Source organism: Stenella coeruleoalba (genome assembly GCF_951394435.1).
Source record: "Stenella coeruleoalba genome assembly, chromosome: 19".
Classification (NCBI taxonomy): Eukaryota; Metazoa; Chordata; class Mammalia; order Artiodactyla; family Delphinidae; genus Stenella; species Stenella coeruleoalba.
The window spans coordinates 682,520-703,206 of record NC_137165.1 but is presented as its reverse complement, the minus strand read 5'-3'; the positions used below and the strand labels follow the sequence as shown (position 1 = coordinate 703,206).

Below are 20,687 nucleotides of genomic sequence, written 5' to 3'. Positions count from 1 at the left end.
TGCCTTTGTGCAAGGCCTGGGGTGCCTTTTCTTCCTTGCTTATGGGGCCATCACGGTCCGATGGCCATCAATCTGGTGCTGGGACCTTGAGTGCCCCTCTGGGGGCCCCAGACCCCTGCCTGGGTTGACCTGCCAGTAGGAGGTGGAGGTTTGAGTGGCGGGAGACTGGTGGACGCTGGGCCGTTAGGGCCCCTCCAGCCCTCCCACTTGGCCAGGTGCCGGGCTGGTCCCTACCACCCATTATACAGATGGGGCTTCAGAGGCCGGGAGTGCAGCCCCCAGGCACCTACTGCTCCACCCTCCAGCTGCCACGCCGAGCACTGAGGGCCCTGCGTTTGGGCCAGGACGTGGCTCCCCAAAGCTCGGGGCCGGGGGTGCCACTGAGAGTCAAGGGAGCCGTCCCCACTGCAGGGCATTGCCGGTCACTAGTGCTGGCTTCTCCTGCCACCCCACAGGAGGAACAGAGAAGGGGGTGGGGTCTGGGCTGTAGCCCACATGGTCTCCAATGTTCAGAGGCCATCTTCCTGTGCCTCGGTTTCCTCCGATGTCAAAGCAGGACTCTCGTGAGGCTTAAATGAGGACATCCAGGTAAAGTCCCCGGGTTCCAGGTAGGCGTGTGGCAGATGCCCAGAGAGCATGGGCACTCCTTACCGCCATCTGCCCTTGCTCGTGCCCGGCCCTGGGCTGGGTGACAGTCAGATCTAGAGGCTCAGGGCTCCAGGCTGGGGGTGAGGGGATACGTAGCGTGGTCGCTCTTTGGGCCCCCGCGGCCAGGCCCGGGCCGAGGTGTCACTCAGAGGTCCCAGCTGCCCTGGCCTGGAGTCGGGTGGGGTGAGGGGCTGTCTGGCTCTCAAGGGCTCGCTGAGGCCGGAGCACACCTGGACAGGCCCGTGGGCAAGGCAGGGACACCAGGGCTCAGAGGGGGGCTGCCAGGTGCGTGAGGCACACAACCAAGGAGTCGGAGTTGGAACTGGAACTCAGAACTGGCACCCTGCAAAGCCCGTGCAGCTCTGGTTCGGCAGGCGGGCCGCTTCGTGCTTTGCAGACGACGTGAAAGCCAGCGCCATGACCGCTTGCTGAGGGGTTCTTGCGTGAAGGCCTTGTGCTGGGTGCCACGTCTTGCGTGCCCACCCCACCCTCAGAGGGCCTGCTGGTGCCTGTCGTACGCATGAGGACACAGGAGCTGCGAGGCGGCCGCACTGCCCTCCGGACCTCTAGCTGGCTCCGTTCCCAGGGTCTCAGGAGAAGCCAAGGTCAGGGGTTGCCCAGGGGGTGGAGGTCGGCAGGGGCTTTCCAGAGTTCCCTGCTCTAATGCCGATGTGGCCAGGCGAGGGGCACCTTCTCCGTGAGGGTGATGACCGGAGGTCAGCTCTAGGGTTCGAGGGCCAGGCGAGAGGCACCTTCTCCGTGAGGGTGACGAGCGGAGGTCAGCGCTAGGGTTCGAGGGCCCTTCACACTGTGCTGGTAGCTGGGTCCTTGGAGGTACCAGAACCAGGCAAGCTGCCCTCCCCTGGTGTCTGGAAGGTGGGCTGGGCTTTGAGGCAGGGTCGCCTCACAACGTGAAGGGGCCCCACATGGCTTCTGCTTCAGGTAGCAGTGGGGACTGACTGCCCTGAGCCATTCTCATCCCCCTGGGGCTGTTCCCTGCACGCGTCAGGGGGTTCGCACAGGGCATGGATTGGGGCACATTATCAGGGTCACACATCTGGCTTCCGTTCCTGGCTGTGTGACCCTGGGCAAGTCACTTCACCTCTCTGAGCCTCAGTTTCCTCTTCCGTAAAACGGGAATCATAGGGCTGCTCTGGGACTCAGTTAGGGAGGTCAGATGCTGTGCAGTAAAGGCCCAGGCTTTGGGGCGGCTTGGCTGCGTTTAGTGCCCAGCTCTGCCTCCTACAGGCTGTGTGGCCTCGGGTGAGTCACTTCGGCTCTCCAAACCTCAGTTTCCTCATCTGTCAGATGGGGACAACAGCAGACTCTTCCTTACAGGCTTTCTCAGGGCACAGGGAGGCAGGTAGGGCAAAGCCCCTGTAGATGTGAGCGCAGGCCGGTGTGAGCACCTCGCACTTCTGCCTGACGCAGCCCGTGTCGGGGTCTCAGCTCCTGGCTGCTCGCGGGGTGCAGAGCGCCGGCGGTTTCATCCCCGTGCACGCTGTCTGATGAGATATAAATAGCGTGCAATGTTTGCGAGCGAGATAGGGAAGCGTCTGGCCGGGCCCTCCCTCCCCACCCAGCAGAGGCAGCGAGGCTGGCGAGCTGGCCGCGGGGATGGGAAGGGGATAGGAGCTCGTGAATAAATCATCACACGATCTGGGCTAATGCACTGGCCACGAGGCAGCGCGTGCCGTTAGTGCGTTAACTGTCCAGAGAGGGTGGCTGTGTGCGGCTCGGCCCAGCGTCCCCTGGTCTGCAAAGTGCCTGGTGCCTAGGGTGCCCTCTTCCGGGGCTTGGTGAGTCTGTAGAGTGGGGGGCCCACCCGGTCCCTGACTGCTGCCATCCCTGGTGGGCTCCCCGGGACTCTGAAGGGACCCCCCACACCAGGGGCTGTCCGCCCGCTGGGTCCCGGGACCTGTGGCAGCCCTCGCTGGGTTGGGACAGGTGGGCCGGGGTGCGGTGGGAGCCGTGAGCGGAGCCTGGGGCTGCGCCTCACCCTCACAGCCCTCCAGCTCCTTCTCTTCTTTGTGTTCAGTGGTTTGATTTTTTTTTTTTTTTTTTTCTTTTGAAGCAAGGCTGCCCCAGCTCAGCCAGTTACCAAGGTGACCAGACCATCTCCACCGCCACACAGCCACGGGCAGGGCTGGGTGAGGGGCTTCGGTGCGTGCACACGCACGCAGCCTGAACGTGTGTGCGTGCCTGTGCCATACCTTGTGCACACGTGTGCGCACACACAGCTCGCACATACGCATACACATGTGCAAGAGCAGGCGCACGGAGCCTCACCCCCTGTGTCCAGCCTCGGCGTGACGTAGGCACAGATGCATTCTCGTGAGGACACAGCCCACGTGCCTTTGGTGTGTTCCCGCGGGGGAGCAGGGACGCACAGACATGCGCTGCCCGGTGTGAGCAGCGGGCTGCCAGCTTCGTCCCTCGCGCCCTGGTCTCTGTGTGAGTGGCTGCACGGCTGTGGAGTGAAACACAGCATATCCAGACTCCAGGCCACTGCAGCCCCGCCTCCCATGCACTGCCTTCCCGCTGCTGCCCCTCCCTGGTCACCTCTCTGGGTCCCCCTCCCAGGTAAACTACCTGCCCCCAAATCCTTGACTCAGAACCTGTTTCTGGGGAAACAAAGTGAGGCCAGGTGTGTACGTACCACGACGCTCCTGGAATAACACGTACCCGCACCCCAGGCCGTGTGTCCGTGCAGGATGTGTGCACCCATGAGCACGTTGGTGTGCTGGTCCCGGCTCTGCACCCTGTGCGTAGACTAACAGCTGTACTAGGCAGGCAGTTAGAATCGGGCCCCTTTTACAGATGTGGAAACTGAGGCAGGCATTAGTCATGTAAACACGTGCCTTAGAGGTGGAGGAGGGCAAGCTGGAGCTGGCAGAGGTCGGGACCAGGTGTGGGGGTGTCCCACGGGCCCCCGGCCACTGGGTACACACAGCCTCCCCGGGACTCCCTGCCTGAGGACGGCACAGCCCCAGGCACCGACTGGCCTGTGGCCTTGGGGCACTGCATTCTCTCTCTGACCCTGTTGCTTTCTCTTTGGGCAGTGTCTCACAGGATTGTTGAGGGGCGCACACAGTTGGTGCTAAATAAAGGCTCCAGGTGTGAGAAAGCTTTTCCTGGGGCTCTTAGTGGCCACCCTTCCTGCGCTTGGGGCAGAGACCTGCGGCTCACACCCCCTGCACCAGGAGCCATGCCCCCGCAAATATACCTTCTCTTCCTGGGCGCGGGCTCAGAGAGGGCTGGTGGCTCAAGCCAAGGTCACACAGCACAGCAGGGCCTCATAGGATCCAGACACCAGGCCCCTGCCCCACCAGTCTTGGGCTCTCAGCAGCCCCTGCCTTCCCACAGCACCAGTTAGCCATGAGGGAGAGGCAGCCAGGCAGAAGGCTTCCTGTAGGAGGTGGTCCTGAGCCCCTTGGAGAGACTTGTGGTTTCTCCTGGAGACATCAGGGCCAGATATGTGTGGTCAGTTCCCGGGCCTCTGTTCCCATGGCCCTGAATCTGGGTTCAGATGAATCCCACCCAGCTCTGGGTGGGCCAGCTGTGTGGCCCTGGGCATGGCGCTCACCCTCTCTGAGCCCCAGTCTGTTGCGACTGTGTGAGCTGAGGTAGCACGTGTCACGGTGTTCACGTGTACAGTTCAAGTTGTGGGGTTGGAAAAGCGTGTGTGGCATTGAGGCCACAAGCGTGGGAGGCTGCGGTGGGTCAGAAGGTCAGGCGCCCTCCGGCTTGGCGCTTTCCCCCACTGAGCCTCGGTCCCGGTCTCGTGCAAGGCAGGAGGTGGAAGCAGTTCCTCTGAAAGCCATTTCTGCAATGTGGATTGTTATTGCCTCTGGCAGACGAGAAAGAGGAGGCTCGCGTGCCCCCATTGGCCGTCAGGCGTCAGGCCGTGTGTCCCAGGCAGGACGGCTCTCCCTCTGAGCGCTCCCTCCCCCGTCACCTTCTCTCCCTTCTGGCACGCTCGGCTGCAGCCCCACTGCCCTCCCTTGAGTCCCTTGAACACATGGAGCAACATTCCGGCCTCAGGGCCTTTGTCCGTGCTGTTCCCACTTCTGGGAACACTGTTCCCACGTTCTCTCCTCCAGAGACCTCGAGTCAAATGTCACCTCCTCGGAGAGGTCTTCCTATGCCCACCCTGCCTCTGGAATGACGCGGGTTCCTTTTTCCCCGGCATGTTTTTTGTCCGTCTTGTCCCACTTGGATCTCGGCCCTGAGCACCGTGTCTGCACATAGTGGAGGCCCAGTAGGTGTCCGCTGAGTGAGTGAACGCCGAGTGCGGGTGGAGGCCCCAGGCCTTGGCAGTGCTGCCGGAGCCGAGCTGGCAAGGGGACCCTGGGTGGAGTGGTGGGTCGTCCGGAAGCCCACCCTGTTTTCCCAGACTCCTGATCTCAGAGCACGGCCTCCAGCCCGTGCCAGGGTGAACCCCAGCCCTCAGAGGTCTGTCAGGCCCTCCCAGTGAATCTTCTGTTCCCCAAATAAAGCCAGATTTACACAGTGAGGAGGGGAAGAGGAGGGAAGCTGAGAAAGCAACTGTCCCTGTGCTCCCCCAGCAAGCGGCCGGGGGTCAGGCCGTGTTCTGCCTGGCCTTTGCCTGTCAGGCCTCGTGCTGGCCCCAGCCTGCTGTGAAGCTAGGCAGCCCCTGGCTGAGAGGGCTCCTTAGGAAGGAGGCGGCTGGATGCAGAGGGACAGAGGCCAGACCCCTGGGTGCTGGGCTTGGAGCCGTGGCTCATAGCCTGGTGACTGTGGACACACATGCTCTTTTCCGTGACTTACTTCCTCCTTGGTCAGAGACGCTTGGGCCATCTCACCTGGAACATTCTCGGGTGCAATGCCAGGCACTCACAGAAGCTAGGCATTTGGTTCCAGGGGTCCAAGAAAGATGTTGTGGGGACCTGGCAAGGAGTAGCAGCAGTTCCAGGGAAACCTCGGGAGGCTTCCTGGAGGAGGCATCCTTTGAGCTTGAAAGATGAAAGGCAGAGAGGGGCTTTCCATGGTGAGGGGCCAGCTCAGGCTGAGGCTTGAGGTGTGGACATTCCTGAGACGTCACCCACTGAGGATCGCAGGATCGCACGATCATTCCTACTGTGTGCTTTTCTCTTGTTGATTTATAAGAACCCTTTATATATTAAGTACATCAATCCTTTTCATAACAGACATGTTATCATTTCCCTTTTATTTAGCTTACAGTGGGTTTTGATAAGCAATATCATAAATATTTTTATGTTGGCAAATTTTCCAGCCTTTTCTTTCATGGTCTTTCTTGTCCCAGGCTGTTTCTTGTCACTATCTCAGGTCCATGCTCTCCTCTGCGCACTTAGAAAATGTCTGAGGCTTGAATTAAGTTGAAGCTTGAAAAATTACAGCCGTAAGAAAAATAGACACCATGGTGCCTTTGTGCACTGGGTCCTTCCCATCCTGTCCATCTGGTCTCTCCTTCCTGCTTGGAGGTAAGGTCTAGTCCAGGCCCTCCAGGGACCTGTGGCCCCTCTTCAGAGTGAGTCCGGGGCTCAGAGATGTGATGAGGGCAGGGCGTGGGGGACCAGGAAATTTCCAGCTCCTTGTACTAACTTGATCGACAGATAACGTTATTAATCCCATCTCACAGGTGAGAAAACTGGGCTCAGAGAGGCTATATGACTTGCCCAGGGTCACCCAGGAAGGGACAGAGACAAGACTGGAACGCAAGCCGTATTGCCTCAGAATTTATACTTTCTCTGGCACCCCAGTGCCCTTGGGGTCAAGTCCGAGCTCATTGAAATGACTCACAGGGCCTCTCCGGGCCTCCATTTCCGCGGGCATCAGTGCAACGCCTGTGCACACAGGCACTCAGCACACCTCCGCCTTCGCTGTTACTAGGGTGACAAGGGGTGCCCCTGCCTGTCTCTCTATACCCGCCTCAGCCCCAAATCCGTAGGGTCCTGAATGTTGGGACCGGAAGGGCCAGCCCCCTCGTTTGCAGATGGGAACAGGGAGGCTCCGAGGTGGGCGGGACTTGCCCGAGGCCCAGTGTGTGAAGGGCAGAGCCGATGTGCACCCTGACCTGGGGGACCCTGAGTGCCTTGCGCTGTGCTGTGGTCGGTCTCAGCCGGGCTCTCTCCGGGGAGGCCCTGCCCGCGACTGGGTCAGACGCCTCCCCTGGGCTCCGAGGGCTCTGACCGCGGCCCCGATCCTGCCCGTTGTGTGTGCGGCCTAACTCGCTGTCTTCCTGCCCGGTGGGGACGCCCCTGGCAGGCGGGCACTCCTGGTCCATCGCCAAGTCCGTGGTGCCCTCAGGAAAGTTTGCCTGCCAGAGGGAGGCCCAGAGAGGGACAGGGGCCTACCCTAGGTCGCACAGTGAGTTTGAGCAGAGCTGGGAGCCCCAAGAAAACCCCAAGACCCTCCAGGTCCCACTTGCTCCTGGGACCCAAGGAAGCCCAGGGATGGGGCAGTGATGTAATGGCCAGTCTGGCAGAGGGCACCAGGGGTCTCTGTCCTCTGCTGCTTCCAAGGGCCTGGGGCCAAGGACACCCTGTCTCTCTCCTGCCCCTACCCCCCAGGGAAGGATGTTCTCAAGATAAAAATACCCTCGGAAACATTCCCTGGTGCCTGGCGTGACCTGTCATCCGCCGTGGGGGCCAGAACTTCCTGCCCTGGCTTCACCTCGGGGCTCGGAGAGTGGACACCTGTCCCTCCCGGCCGCTTGGCGCAGCCTAACCTTGTGTCGGTGCGTGCAGCCTGTCTCCAGGCCGTGGAATCTGAGGGGCCGTGGTCACTGTGGTTGCTGTGGCCAGCGTTTACTGGGCGCCCCTGCCAGCGATGACACCCCTGGCACAGAGGAGCGGGGCGGCCAGGCCCCTGCACCCGCAGAGCTCAGCCTGTTGGGTGCGTCCTGAGAGCATCACACCAGGCCGCACGGGAGGGTCCGGGGTGCCCCAGCTTCCCATCGTGTCGGGCGCCCCGATGGTTGTCAGAGCAGGAAGACCCCTCAGACAACGCTGGGAGGACCGGTGCTTACCGCGTGTCTGCTGCTCACCGGACGCTGCGGCAGGGCCTCGGTCTGCCTTCTTCACAGCCTCCCCAGGCACGTGGGATCTACCCATTTTGCAGATGAGAAGCCTGAGGCCCAGGGAAGTTCCCACTGGGAGCTGGGGAGCGATCAGGCCTCGAATGCAGGGCTGGGAGCTCACTGGAGCCTGGGCCCCGCCGCTCCGGGGGAGGCTGTGATGGTGGCGACCGAGCCACCTGGTGCCAGGCCCGTGCTCAGCGCACACCTCCCCCCAGGTTGAATTTCACAGGCACATCCTTGGGGAGGCCGGGCAGGAAACGGAAGTGCCTCGCCCCAGGCTGACAGGACGGCCCTTGCTGGGAGGCTGAGGGACAGCCTCACTGTCACATCCAGTCACCCCTGTCACCTGCAGACATTGCCCCTGCTCCGGCCCCCCCTGTCCAGGACTGTGACCGCCACCCAGGAAAGTGTTTGGTGAACTTCAGAGGGTTGGGGGTCACGTCTCGTGGGCCATGGCCACTGCAGGGGCAGGGGGAGCGCTGGATGGGGTGTCAGGTCCTGGGCTCTGCCATTCACTCTATGGCTTTGTGACCTTGGGCGAGGCCCTTCTCTGATCTGAGCCTCCGTTTCCTGCTGTGTAGAGTGGAGCTGGTGTTGCTTCCCTCCTAGAAGAACGCCCCTTCCAGGAAGCAGGGAGTCAGAGGCTGAGAGGGCTTGGGGCAGGCGGGCTGAGTGACCATGGGAAGCGGGGAGGGCAGGTGCTCCCCTGCTTACCGCCCCCTTCCCTCCCCACGGCCCTGTGACACCTCCTCTGCTCTCGGAGACCCGGCACGAGGGACCTCACCTCCCCCAGCCTCAGTTTCCCCGTCTGTCCCTCAGGGTGGGCTGCGCAGGTTGGAATGACTGAAGCCGAGACCCAGCACACAGGGCCGGGCACAGCGGGTGTCCACTCCAGGGCAAGGACAAGGTCAGTGACCCGGGAACGGGTCCTCGCCGTGGGGAGTCCAGCTGCGCGATGGGGTCTGGGATGGAGCCTCCATTGGCTTTAGAAGGAAACGGCTGAGAGCGGCCAACGGCAGGGCCGCTGGCTGCTGCTCTAGGAGCAACGAGGGTGGGGAAGCAGGGCCTGAGGACTGGGCGTCTTGCGGTGGGAGCCTGGAGTGAAGAGGGACCAGCCAGGCCACCGCTACCAGAGCGAGCAGAAGCCCTGAGCCGGGAAGTGACGCACCCAAGGTCACACAGCTCGTGAGGGGCGGAGCTGCGACTGGAGCCCAGGTCCGTGTGCTTCTAAACCCACTGCTGGCGCTGCCCCAGGAGACTTGTGATGTGGGCCGACTCACAGCAGTGCCCTTAATCCCAGCTGGAAAATCCAGTGCCACTGTGGACTCCCGCCGGCGTCGGCTGCAAGAGGGTGACCCGCATGGACGCCGTGGCCGGGAGGGCAGAGGTGACGGGGCATCTCGGGCTGGCTCGCCTCCGAGGCTCCCGAGCCCCTTCCCGCTGCTCTCTGCCCTGACCTCACAGCGCACTGCCGTGGAAGGCGGGGGCCGTCCGCCCACAGCGGGGCCCGTGGGGGGCGTGGGGAAGGCTCTGCAGGTGGCCAGGCGCACAGGCTGGGCCCCGAGGTCCTCTGTGGCCCGAGGAGAGTTCCCACAGTGCCCGTTCTCTGGAACGGGAACAGCAGCGGGTCCAACTTCTTGGGGCTGTCATGAGGCTTGCCTGAGTTGGCGTCCGTGAAGCAGCTACCAAGTGTCTGGCATGCAGTGGGCACTCAGTAGCTAGCAGCAGTCATTTTCTCTGGGGGCACGCCTTGCTCTGCCCTCCTCTGGTTCTGAAGGGCTGTTATGGACAGGCTCATGGGCTGTGAAGCTCTGGGGGCACACCTTGCTCTGCCCTCCTCTGGTTCTGAAGGGCTGTTATGGACAGTCTCATGGGCTGTGAAGCTTTGGGGCACTGGGGTGGGCTGGAGGCCCCCTCTACCTCCCCTGGGGTCCTGGGAGGGTCCGGGGGACAGAGCAAGCAGAAATGGGGGTTTGTGTGGAGGTTGATGACGGTGGAGCTCCCCCAAGGAGAGTGGTGACTGTGCTCTGTTACCTTCAGGGTCTTCCAGCCGCTGAGTCCGCTCCAGCTGGCGCCTGGGAAATGGCGGCCTCTGCTAGTGCAGCCTTGAAGACAGTCACTTGCCTGGTGAGCACCGTTACTTAGAAGATAGGATTCCAGAGGTAAGATTAAGGTCACGGATATGCACCTGTCCACGCAGTCACGCTCATCTGTGCCTCCACCCACCCACTCATCTCTGTGTCCCCCTACCCGCGCACCCATCCACCCGCCTGTTCGACCTCTCATTCACCCATTTTCCATCCATTAGTTCCACACATCCCCCCATCCATCTAACTGTCCACCCACGCACCCAACCCAGCCAGCCATCTTTCCATCCATTCATCCCCCCAGCCATGCAGCCACCCACCTACCCATCCATCTATTCATGTGTCCATCCACCCACCCAATCTATCCATCCATCCATCCACTCGTCCGTCCATTCACTCACCCGTCCGTCGTCCGTCCATCCATCCACCCACCCACCCATCCATCCATCCACCCACCCATCCGTCCATCCACCCACCCATCCATCCATCCACTTGTCCATCCATCTATTCATCCATTCACTAATCCATTCGCCCAACTCATCTAAGCAGTTTTCACGCACCTAAACGAACCATGCCTCTGGTCCCCCGCATCCGTCCATCCCCGTCCGTCGGCCCTGTACTCCATCCGCACGCTTGACCCCCCACCTGTACTCCATCCGCACGCTTGACCCCCCACCTGTACGAGTAACTGTCTCTTCAGCCATCCCTCTGTTCAGCAGCTCATTCCCTCGTCTTTGTCTGAACACTGAGCATTTCCTGGGTGCCCCCGCTGTGCCAGGCCTGCACCAGCCTCTCTGGACCTCTGAGGTTGGCCCGAGGTGGGGCCCAGGCAAGGCCAACTCTCACACAAGGCGGAAAGTAGCTTCTGGCCCTAACAGGAGAAGCCCAGGGCCAGAGAATGTGAAAGGGCTTCGTGAAAGCGGTGGGCTTCTGCTGACTCCCGACCGATAGGGGGATTTCCAGCATTCCCATTGGCTGTGATTGGGGGGTTGGACAAGGCTTGCCACAGGAAAACCCTCAGGAACCTGTTGCTGTGTAGGTAGGAACGGCCTGGACAGGAGGTGTCTGTGGGCAAGGAGTGGGCGGACAGCTTCCGTCATTCAGGAGCTAAAATACACAGGACCTGGGAAGGGAGTGGATCTGGGGGCTAAAGGAGAGGGAGGAGGCCAGGCTTGTGGCTGGGCTAACTGGGGGAGTGGCTGGACTGCCCAGTGACCCCACAGTGGGGACGAGTGGAGGGAAGAGGGGAGGAAGCTTTGGAGGAGAGGGGGAGCATGTTGGCCACGTGGCCTGGGGGGGGGCCCAGGGGCTGAGGGGCCTTGGGAGGCCGAGTAGAGCAGGTGCCCTGAGTATGCCCGTCGTGGCAGGCAGCTGCTCCTGGGGCATTAACTCCCTGGCATGCCGGTGCACGGGCAGAGTGGAAAGACTGGTGTTGGTCTTTTGGGTGGAAAGACTGGTGTTGGTGGTTGGAAGCTGGGCAGGTGGGCCTCGAAGTGGTGAGGGCCCGGGGACAGCCAAGCACCGGCCATTCCCATGCCCAGCACAAGGCGACACGTCTCTCCTCCGGCCTCACAGGGGCCTTGCAGGGGCCTGGCCCAGGAGGCCTGCACGGTGTTGACCCCAAACGTTTGCAGGCCATGGGTGACCGAGGCCGGCTGAATGTTTTGGGGAGGGGAGGGAATGTGCCTGGGAAAGGTGGGTGGGCACAGGAGATGTCTCCCCAGAGTGTGAGAACAGAAGTGTCGGCCCCCTAACCCGCCACCTCCTGTCCAGGCCAGCTCTTGGCTCTCCTCAGCCAGCCTCAACCTCTTCACTGGACCCTGAGGCGCCAGCCTGTTCTCCCCTCCCCCCAGGCGTGCTCCCCCGCCCCCACTCTGCGCCCCAGCCCTTGGAGCCTGCCGCCCCTGAGCTGCCCCGTCTCACGCAGTGCAGCCTCCAGGCCTGGCCCACGCCTCTCACTTCCTGCGTGGCTGAGCAAGGGCGCCCTTCTTGGAGCCTCCGTCTTCCCGCCTGCAGATGAAGGACTGGGTTTTGCAAGCTCTCGGGCTGAGTCTGATGGGCAGTAACTGCATAAGGATCCTGTGGCCACCACAGGGCGCAGTGCGAAAGCGCTCTGTGATGGATTAGTATGTCTGCCTCGGGCACGGGCTGGGGGGAGGTGTATGTGGCTGCGTGCTGGCTTTCCCTGAAGCAAGTGATTTTTAAGGAGAGACCACGGACTTGGAAGGACTTGACCATGAGGTAGTGAGTGCCCTGTCCCTGGATGTTCCAAGCAGGGCCTGAATGGCCACAGGTCAGGAGTGCTGGTGAGGGTCTTACCTCTGCTTTCACGGGCTCAGATTGGGGTTATTTGTGTCTCATCGCCATGTGGCGTTGCAGGGACCCTGAGGACCGAGGCTTGGATCACAGTGTCATGTCCACAGTCTGGCCTAGGGGAATGGGGGAGTTGAGTTCTCTCCTACCCCCCCAGACCAGGAGCTCACTCCTGAAAGGCTGTGTGACCCTGGGTAAGTGACTCAGGCTTTCTGAGCTTCAGTTTCCTCATCCAGAAAGTCACACTAAGGGATTACGTGAGCTACTGGAGCTCTTAGCGCCTGGCAGGTAGTAAGCACTTGGTTACTCTGCTCATCCCTGTGAGGGGGTCCTGCCGCCTGGGAGGCCTCCCGAGGGAGGGGGTCACTGAGCTTCTCCTCGGTGCCCCCTCCATTGATCCAACTAGTCCGCGCTTTCTTGGCCTTGGCCTGGTCTCCTCCGGACGTTGCTGAAACCTGAGGCCCAGAGCCTCAGGGGACCTGGCATGGGGTGTCCCGCTCCATCCGGGGGCACTTTGCGATGACTCTTGGCCCTCGGGTCATGTGTTAGCTGCCTCCCTAAAAGCTCCCAGCCCAGGCCCTGCTGGTGCGCCAAGCCTGCCGGGTGCCGGGCCCCGGAGACGCCGGGCTCGGGACAGCTCCCCCTCCCCTCGGGGTCTCTGGGTCCAGCCTGCTGGGCCTGCCTCACTCCCAGTCTCCAGTGCCGAAGTCGCCTAGGCTGGCTCAGGTAGGGGACCCTAGTGCCTCTCTCCCCTTTCCCTCCCAGCGACGCCTGGGACCCCCACTGGCCAACCTGGGCGTCCGACCAACGTAGTCTTAATTATCGTCTTTACCATCTATCTCATCCTGGCCCACAAGGTGTGTTGTGACCTGGGACAAGTCTCAGCCTCGGTTTTCTCATCTATAAAATGGGGAGCCGGCCTCCTTGCTTGCTAAAGTCTCTTCCAGCAAAGCAAATCTAATTTCCTTTCTGTCTGATCCGTGTGCACCCGTTGGACAGGAGCCACACCGGGCCGCACGTGGCTGGTTGAGAATCTTGTCCCTCATTTCTTTTTCTTTCTTTCTTTTTTTTTTGGTCATGCTACGCGGCTTGCGGGATCTTAGTTCCCCGACCAGGGATCTCACCTGGGCCCCCTGCAGTGGAAGCGCAGAGCCCTAACTGCTGCGCCACCAGGGAAGTCCCCCACATTTCTTAAACCGAGTCCTTAAAGACCACAGAGCCCTGTAGCCTTCTTGCCTTGGGTGTGCAGAGGGTCACTGGACGTTTGGCAAGTTTGTGGTGCCGGAGCTGCTACCGTGGATCCTCTTCTCGGCCTTTCTCTCTGGTGGTGTGTTCGCCAAGCGCCCGCGAGGTACTGCCCCACCCTTGGCATCTCATGCACGCATACGTATGCACACACGCGTGCACACAGAGCCACCCGCTGTGTCTCTGCTCCTTGGCTTCGGGGGACTTTGCACAGGTGACTTTGCTGCGAGTACCAGTTTCCAGCTCTGAGAAGTGAGGGAGTGGCCGCGAATGTGACCTGTTGATTTTCGCTGTGGCTTTAGGAGGAAGACCAGTAGAAGAGGGGTTCCCAGGACTGTGCAGCACAGTCTGGGTGCGGCCCAGGTGCCCAGCCCAGGCAGAGATGCCAGTGGTCACTGCGAGCTGGCCAGGTGGGAGGCTGCCCAGCTGCCGGGAGCAGTGTGCCAGGCTGGGCTCCTCTGGCCTTCGAGTCTTGCGATTCTGTCCCCCGCAGGCCTCGAGCTGCTCAGAGCCCCACCTGGGGCAGCCATGACCCGCTGGACGTCCCTCAAGGCCTCCTGGCCACACAGACCTGCCCCTGGTGATCCAGTGGCCTGCTGCTGGCATCGGCGTGCCCCAGACCTGGCCACCTCCCCCTGGAAGGCCCAGGAGTCTAGTGCTGAGCTGTCTTCCTGGCACAGTCCACGGGGTTCCCACCACTACCGGCTCCTGGACCATCCGTAGGGGGCGCAGGCCCACCTCTTCAGCGCCCTGCCACGCCATTCCCACGGGGCACCCGGCGCGGCCGGCCGGCCGGCCTCAGTGCCCGCGGGGCCAAGTGGTGTCGGGGTCTCCGGTCTGCGGATGCCTCAGCCTGGCACTCACAGGCCAGCCCAGAGCCGGCGGGGCACCGGGGGAGGGGTGGCCACTGGCCTGCGCGTCTGGGGCTGGGGTGCCTGCCCCCAGCCGTGAGAACGGGGAGCGGCGCTGTGGAGTGTGCCCCGTGTGTGAGGACGTGCGCCGGCCCGGTGTTCCACCGAGGGGTCTGAGGCTCCCCACCTGCTCTTGTTCAGCGCTGAGGAAGGCGGGGTGGCGGAGGCCCCCGGGCTGAGGTCCAGGGTCAGCGAGCCCCCTGGTGATGGGGTGGCCACGAGCACAGCATGTGGGCAGCGAGAGTGGGCGCCTGCGGGGACAGCGTGAGCCTCAGGAGGACGGGTGGGGCCCGGCTTGAGGCGTCTGTCATGCCCAGGTCTAGGCCCTGGGGGTGAGACAGCAGTGAGCAAACGGCAAACCACCCGCGCTCAGGGACTCGCGGTCTCGTGGTGGGACGGTGGGTGCAGCCCCAGCGAGCCATTGCTGTCGTTATTACTATCGTTACGAGGTCAGAGGCCGGAGCAGCGGGATTACCGTGGGGTCCTGGGTGGGGTGCACAGTTTGCCCAGGTGCAGGGGGGCCCTGAGACACCCTTGTGGCCTAGAAGCCAGGGCCTGGGAGGACGGTGTCCGGGTGGGCCTGGGGGCGAGCAAGGGCGAGACTGGAGGTGAGGTCTGAGGGGTCCCAGCAGAGGGCGCACTGACTCCTGGCGGCTGCCGTGGGCACTGGCACCGGCGTGGGAGTGGGGAGGCTGGCGAGGTGGCCGTCATGCTGCTCTCGGCGGGTGATGCCAGGGACTCAGGCCGGGAGGTGGGAGGAGGGGCTGGACCCTGAATATCTTTGCAGGCAGAGCCCTTGGTGGGGGAAAGGGAAACTGAGGAAGAAGCCAGGCTTCCCGTCTGGAGCAGCCGGGAGAGGGGAGGTGGCCGAGGAGCTGGCTGGGGTGAGGCCGGGTCGGGGCGGAGGCGCAGGTCGGGTGGCTGCTCTGCCGGCCTCACTGCCAGCCTGCTGTCCCCTCTGTTGCAGGAGCTGACCCGCCTGGAGCCGGCCCGGGGGCAAGCTGGGGTCCCGCCGCCCCCGCCCCCGGGATGACCGCATCTGGCCGTGCCAACCCCTACAGCATCGTGTCGTCCGAGGAGGACGGGCTGCACCTGGTCACCATGTCGGGCGCCAATGGCTTCGGCAACGGCAAGGTGCACACTCGGCGCAGGTGCCGGAACCGCTTCGTCAAGAAGAACGGCCAGTGCAACATCGAGTTCGCCAACATGGACGAGAAGTCGCAGCGCTACCTGGCCGACATGTTCACCACTTGCGTGGACATCCGCTGGCGCTACATGCTGCTCATCTTCTCGCTGGCCTTCCTCGCCTCCTGGCTGCTGTTCGGTGTCATCTTCTGGGTCATCGCCGTGGCCCACGGGGACCTGGAGCCGGCCGAGGGCCGCGGCCGCACGCCCTGCGTGCTGCAGGTGCACGGCTTCATGGCGGCCTTCCTCTTCTCCATTGAGACGCAGACCACCATTGGCTACGGGCTGCGCTGCGTGACCGAGGAGTGCCCGGTGGCCGTGTTCATGGTGGTGGCGCAGTCCATCGTGGGCTGCATCATCGACTCCTTCATGATCGGCGCCATCATGGCCAAGATGGCGCGGCCCAAGAAGCGCGCGCAGACGCTGCTGTTCAGCCACAACGCGGTGGTGGCGCTGCGCGACGGCAAGCTGTGCCTCATGTGGCGCGTGGGCAACCTGCGCAAGAGCCACATCGTGGAGGCCCACGTGCGGGCCCAGCTCATCAAGCCCCGGGTCACGGAGGAGGGCGAGTACATCCCGCTGGACCAGATCGACATCGACGTTGGCTTCGACAAGGGCCTGGACCGCATCTTCCTGGTGTCGCCCATCACCATCCTGCACGAGATCGACGAGGCCAGCCCGCTGTTTGGCATCAGCCGGCAGGACCTGGAGACGGACGACTTTGAGATCGTGGTCATCCTGGAGGGCATGGTGGAGGCTACGGCCATGACCACACAGGCCCGCAGCTCCTACCTGGCCAACGAGATCCTGTGGGGCCACCGCTTCGAGCCGGTCCTCTTCGAGGAGAAGAACCAGTACAAGATCGACTACTCGCACTTCCACAAGACGTACGAGGTGCCGTCCACGCCCCGCTGCAGCGCCAAGGACCTGGTGGAGAACAAGTTCCTGCTGCCCAGCGCCAACTCCTTCTGCTACGAGAACGAGCTGGCCTTCCTGAGCCGCGACGACGAGGACGAGGCAGACAGAGAGCAGGACGGCCACGGCCCCCAGGCCAGGCGCGACTTTGACAGACCCCAGGCCGGCACCGCCCTCGATCAGCGGCCCTACAGACGGGAGTCCGAGATCTGAGCCGCCAGCGGCCAAGGTGCAGCATCCGCCCCGCCGGGGAAAGGCCCCGACTCCCGCGAGGGCCCCGGGCCAGAGCGGAGTGGGCTTGGGCCCTGGTTGCAGACTCAGTAGCGTTTTAGATGTTTTACGTTTCTTCACAGCGGCCTGGGAATGTTGGTGGAAGAGTGGGTGGCCTGAGTGGCCTCTGAGGCCAGAGCAGGCCTGGGGGCGGGGAGGTGGCCCCCCGGGGGGGCCGGGCCACAGGAGCTGGGGGCTTCTGCCTCAGGGGGGAGCCACAGCCTGTCCAGAAGCGGCTCACCAGCTGCCCGGCCTCTGTGGGCGAAGGCCGGCGGGCTGCAGTGCACCTCGCTGGTTTTTAACTTGGGGAGAAACACCGGGTTTGGGCTTTCTCGACCTTAGTTTAAGACTGTTTACAAAAAAAAAATTAACATGTGATTGAAAAAAAGTTTTATAATTTGAGGGGGGGTGGGAAAGGACAATTAGAATTCCATTAGTCTGCCAGGATGCAAGTAGCTGGGGGGGTTTCCAGAAGGTCCCCGAGGCTGGGCTGGCCTCTCTTCCATGAAGGCCGGGCACGTGCCCGACGCCACGGCCTGAGGGCAGGCATGGAGGTCAACCCCACCTCCCCACCCCTCTGTGCTTTACGCGCACGGGGTGAACTGGATTTCCTTTGGAATGGCAAAACCAAGACCTTGTTAATGATCATAACAAGAGCTTTTCAGTGTCACTGGGGTGGGAGTCAGGGCCGGGAAGAATCCAGTCTGAGCTTTTTAAGTTTGACTCTGTACCTCCTTTGAGGTGCATCTCAGGGCCGGGATGGGACCTGCCTGCGGTGGAAGGTCTGCTCCCCCCCTCCCCCCAGCCCCACCCCCCCTCCACGACCCCAGCCCGCCGGATTGTCCCTCCTTTTCTGCCCTGTGGCCTCCATCCCCTTCCCCAGAGAGGGGCAGCTGGGGAACGTAGGGGTGGCTCCATGGGAAGGGGGTCAGCTTCCCCGACTCCAAGGAAGTGTTTCAGCCCAGTCCCCACGGGGCCCAGCATGAGTCGTGCCTTAGAGACCCTGGGGAGGGGGGGTCTGGCTCCAGTTGTCACTGTTTTTATGGGACTCACCCGTCCTCCCTGCTGCCCCCGACTCCACCATGGCCCTCTGTCTGCGGAGGCCAGGCCGGGCCGGCACCCCATCCCCCCAAGGTGGGCAGCAGAGGTGAGCCTGGGTGGGGCTCAGCCAGGCTGTGCCCTGGTGCCGAACGCACAGGAACGTCCTAGGAGAGCCGTGGGCTGGTCAGCGCACACGTCTGGGCACCTCGGTCAGGTGGCGGCTCGGGCCCCCCGATTTGTCACTGGCTCTTGCCTCCGCCAGCCCGAGAGCTGCCCAACGCAGGCTCGTTCCTGGCGAAGGGAACAGCCGTCAGGGCGGCGCCTGGGCCCTTCCCAGGGCTGCTGAGAGTGTTTTCCTCACAAATGACCAAGCCGGTCAGTCATTAGAGAGCCCCAGCCTGCCTGTCCAGGCTGGCGCGGGACAGCTCACCACCAGGAGATGCCAGGGCTCCGGCCCAAGTTAGGAGACAGAGGCCGAGTGCAGATGGGCGAGGGGCAAGGAGAGGCCAGGGGCTGCACTGGGGGCTTCTGCCTCTCCCCTCCTCCAACGCCTGCAACAGCGGGAGGCCTGGCCCTAAAGTCAGGGGCCGTGCAGGGTCCGGGCACCGGCTGTGTATTCCCACCCAGAAAGCCCTGCCCTGGCCTCAGACGCCACCCTAACTTCCGGTCAGGAGGAGTCAGAAGGGTCAGCCCGAGGCAGGTGGAGGCCTCGTTCCTCTCAGGATCCGCTGGACAGGCCTCTGCTCCTTCCTGGCCTGAGCCCCTGCTGCCTCAGCGTTAGTCCTGGGCGGTGATGAGGAGTCTCTGTGGTTGCCGGGGGGGTGGCAGGTGGCCCTGGTCGCTCGGGGCTGGCACGTGGTCCCGTTGGGCCAGCCCTCCACTCACCCCACCAGGGCAGAGCCCCGGGGCCCTGGGTCCCCCAAGGCCCGAGCTGTCTCGGGTGGCCGGGGGCGCTTCCTCTCAGGCCTGTCCCCCTCCCAGGCCCACGCCGGACGGCTCAGGCCGCAGACCCTGCAGGAGGGCCTTCCCGAGCTGCCTTTCATCTCTCACCAAAGGCAGATGCTGCGTTTTCAAACTCCGCTGCCCTCTTTTTGCCTCCTCTGTGTGTATTTATTTATTTATTTATTTATTTATTTATTGCTTGTGCTAAAGACCAAAATAGCCTCCCTCCTTAGTGCCCTTGAAGCGGGAGGGCGGATGGGAGGAGCCGTGTGTGCAGAGGCAGGATCACGTGGCCCCTGGGGCGCGTGTGCCTGTGTGTGGGGCGTGGAACATGTGAACCCAGCGAGTGTGCGGTGTGCCGTGTGTTGTGTGTGCGCTGAGCACGTGTGTATGTTACGTGTGGCCTGTGTGCTGAGCGGGTGGGTGTACAAACCTGCTTCTGACCCCGCCGGCGCCCCCTGCCCCCCCCACCCCGTACCTACTGGTGCTGTGTCACCCAGCCCCGGCAGTGGTATTTGCAGGAAGTTTCTCGACAGCCTGGACCCAGTGGTGCAGAGGCTGGAGCTGGCTGAGGCGCCCTCTGCCCTGAGACACTGAGCTGCTTACGTGGGGAGGGGCCTGGGGACAAGATACGTGTGTGAGCACCGAGGCGTGAATTCCTGTGTGGAATCGTCTCATCCGTGTGCCAGTGAAACGTGTCCAATTGTGGCTTTTCCTGTAAGTGCACGAGTGTACGTGGGAGTGCTGTGCAGACGTGTGCCCACGACGATCTCCGTGCATGTGTGACCTGGGCTGACGGTGTCTATACACGATGTGTACATGCGTGTAACTGCACACAGGCTCACACAGTTCTGTGTATATCTACCCATAGGTCTGTTTGTGTGCTCGTTGTGTATGCAGGCGTTGGTTTAAATGTTTACCAGGCTGTGGGGCTGGGCACACAGTACTCAGGACGGACACCGGCCGTGGTCCCACCAGCCCTCTGCCCCGATTCTGTCCACGTGGGCAGGCGTGGAGCACGTGTGACAGGATGACGCTTCTGTGTACCTGGGCACAAGGTACACGTGTGTGTGAGGACATGGCCTCCAAAGGCGAGCGTTTGCACGCAGTTGCACGTAGGAGGCCTGTGTGCACTTGTCCACGAACGCACGTGCGTGTGTGTGCCGGGCTCCGTCAGCAGGGCTGCTGCCTGCCTGCTGGGGATGGCGTGTGTGCGTTCGCGGACCCGCCTGGGTCCCGGAGGTTGTGCGTCCAGATGGGCGAGTGTCTCAGAGCACGGCGCCCCCTGCCCCCCACCCCACCCCCGCCCCGTACCTGCGGGTGCTGTGCCACCCAGTCCCTGCCGCCCTAGGGTCCTGGTGGGGGCAGGGGGCCTGGTGGGAAGGAGGCCCCTGCACAGGTCAAATCGATGTCAAATCTATTTTAAATGGTGAAACTGGAGAATTTTCATGTTATTTTCAATACACAGCAGTATCTAAAGACGTAGGCCACAAGACTAGACCGCATTAAACCATTTTGATCTCTCGGAGTGCCACTGCGTGCAGACGTGTGTTTGAAAGGCCCCGCCTGGCCCGGCGGGGGAGGGGAGAGAGGACAGAACTGGCCTCCTCGAGGACCCCCGCGTGCTTCTCAGACCGTCGCACACGCCCTCACCCTCCCGCCCCCCGCCACCACCGTCCTCTCCACACGGCCCGGGTGTGCCAGACCGCCCGCCTTGCCTGGACTTGCGCCCCTGCCTTGCCCTCCCCGGGCCCGTGCCTCCCCTTTCCTTTCTTCTGCAAGGGTTTGACGAGGTTAGGGCAGGCGCGATCTGGGCCCCCAGCTCGAGGCAGCCCTGCTTCTCACCGGCGGACAGGAAGCCGGGTGGCGTGCGGGCGCTGGGGCGATGGCGCCGGAGGGCAGGCAGGTGCCGCCGTCGGGGAGAGCAGCGTGCACGTGCACAGCCCGTTCCGGGCAAAGGAGAACGTCATCGCCCCGAGGGCTTCGGTGGCTTCTGGGAGTAGCCCCCAGGGAGAGAGTCCTTCCCTTTGCCCAAACGTTCCCTGAGTGGAGACCTCCTCTGTGTCA

At 62.8% G+C, this 20,687-nt stretch overlaps 1 protein-coding gene across 1 annotated transcript in view; it reads left to right on the top strand.

Annotated features, from left to right (window-relative positions):
- Positions 1-16,911, top strand: part of KCNJ12 (potassium inwardly rectifying channel subfamily J member 12) — a 32,699-nt gene extending 15,788 nt beyond the window's left edge. The window contains exons 2-3 of the mRNA XM_079904314.1: positions 9,752-9,873; positions 15,235-16,911. Of these exons, the coding sequence (XP_079760440.1) occupies positions 15,297-16,580 (1,284 nt within the window). The 5' untranslated portion in view covers positions 9,752-9,873; positions 15,235-15,296 and the 3' untranslated portion in view covers positions 16,581-16,911. The remainder of the gene's footprint in view (positions 1-9,751; positions 9,874-15,234) is intronic.
- The last annotated feature ends 3,776 nt before the right edge of the window (positions 16,912-20,687 follow it).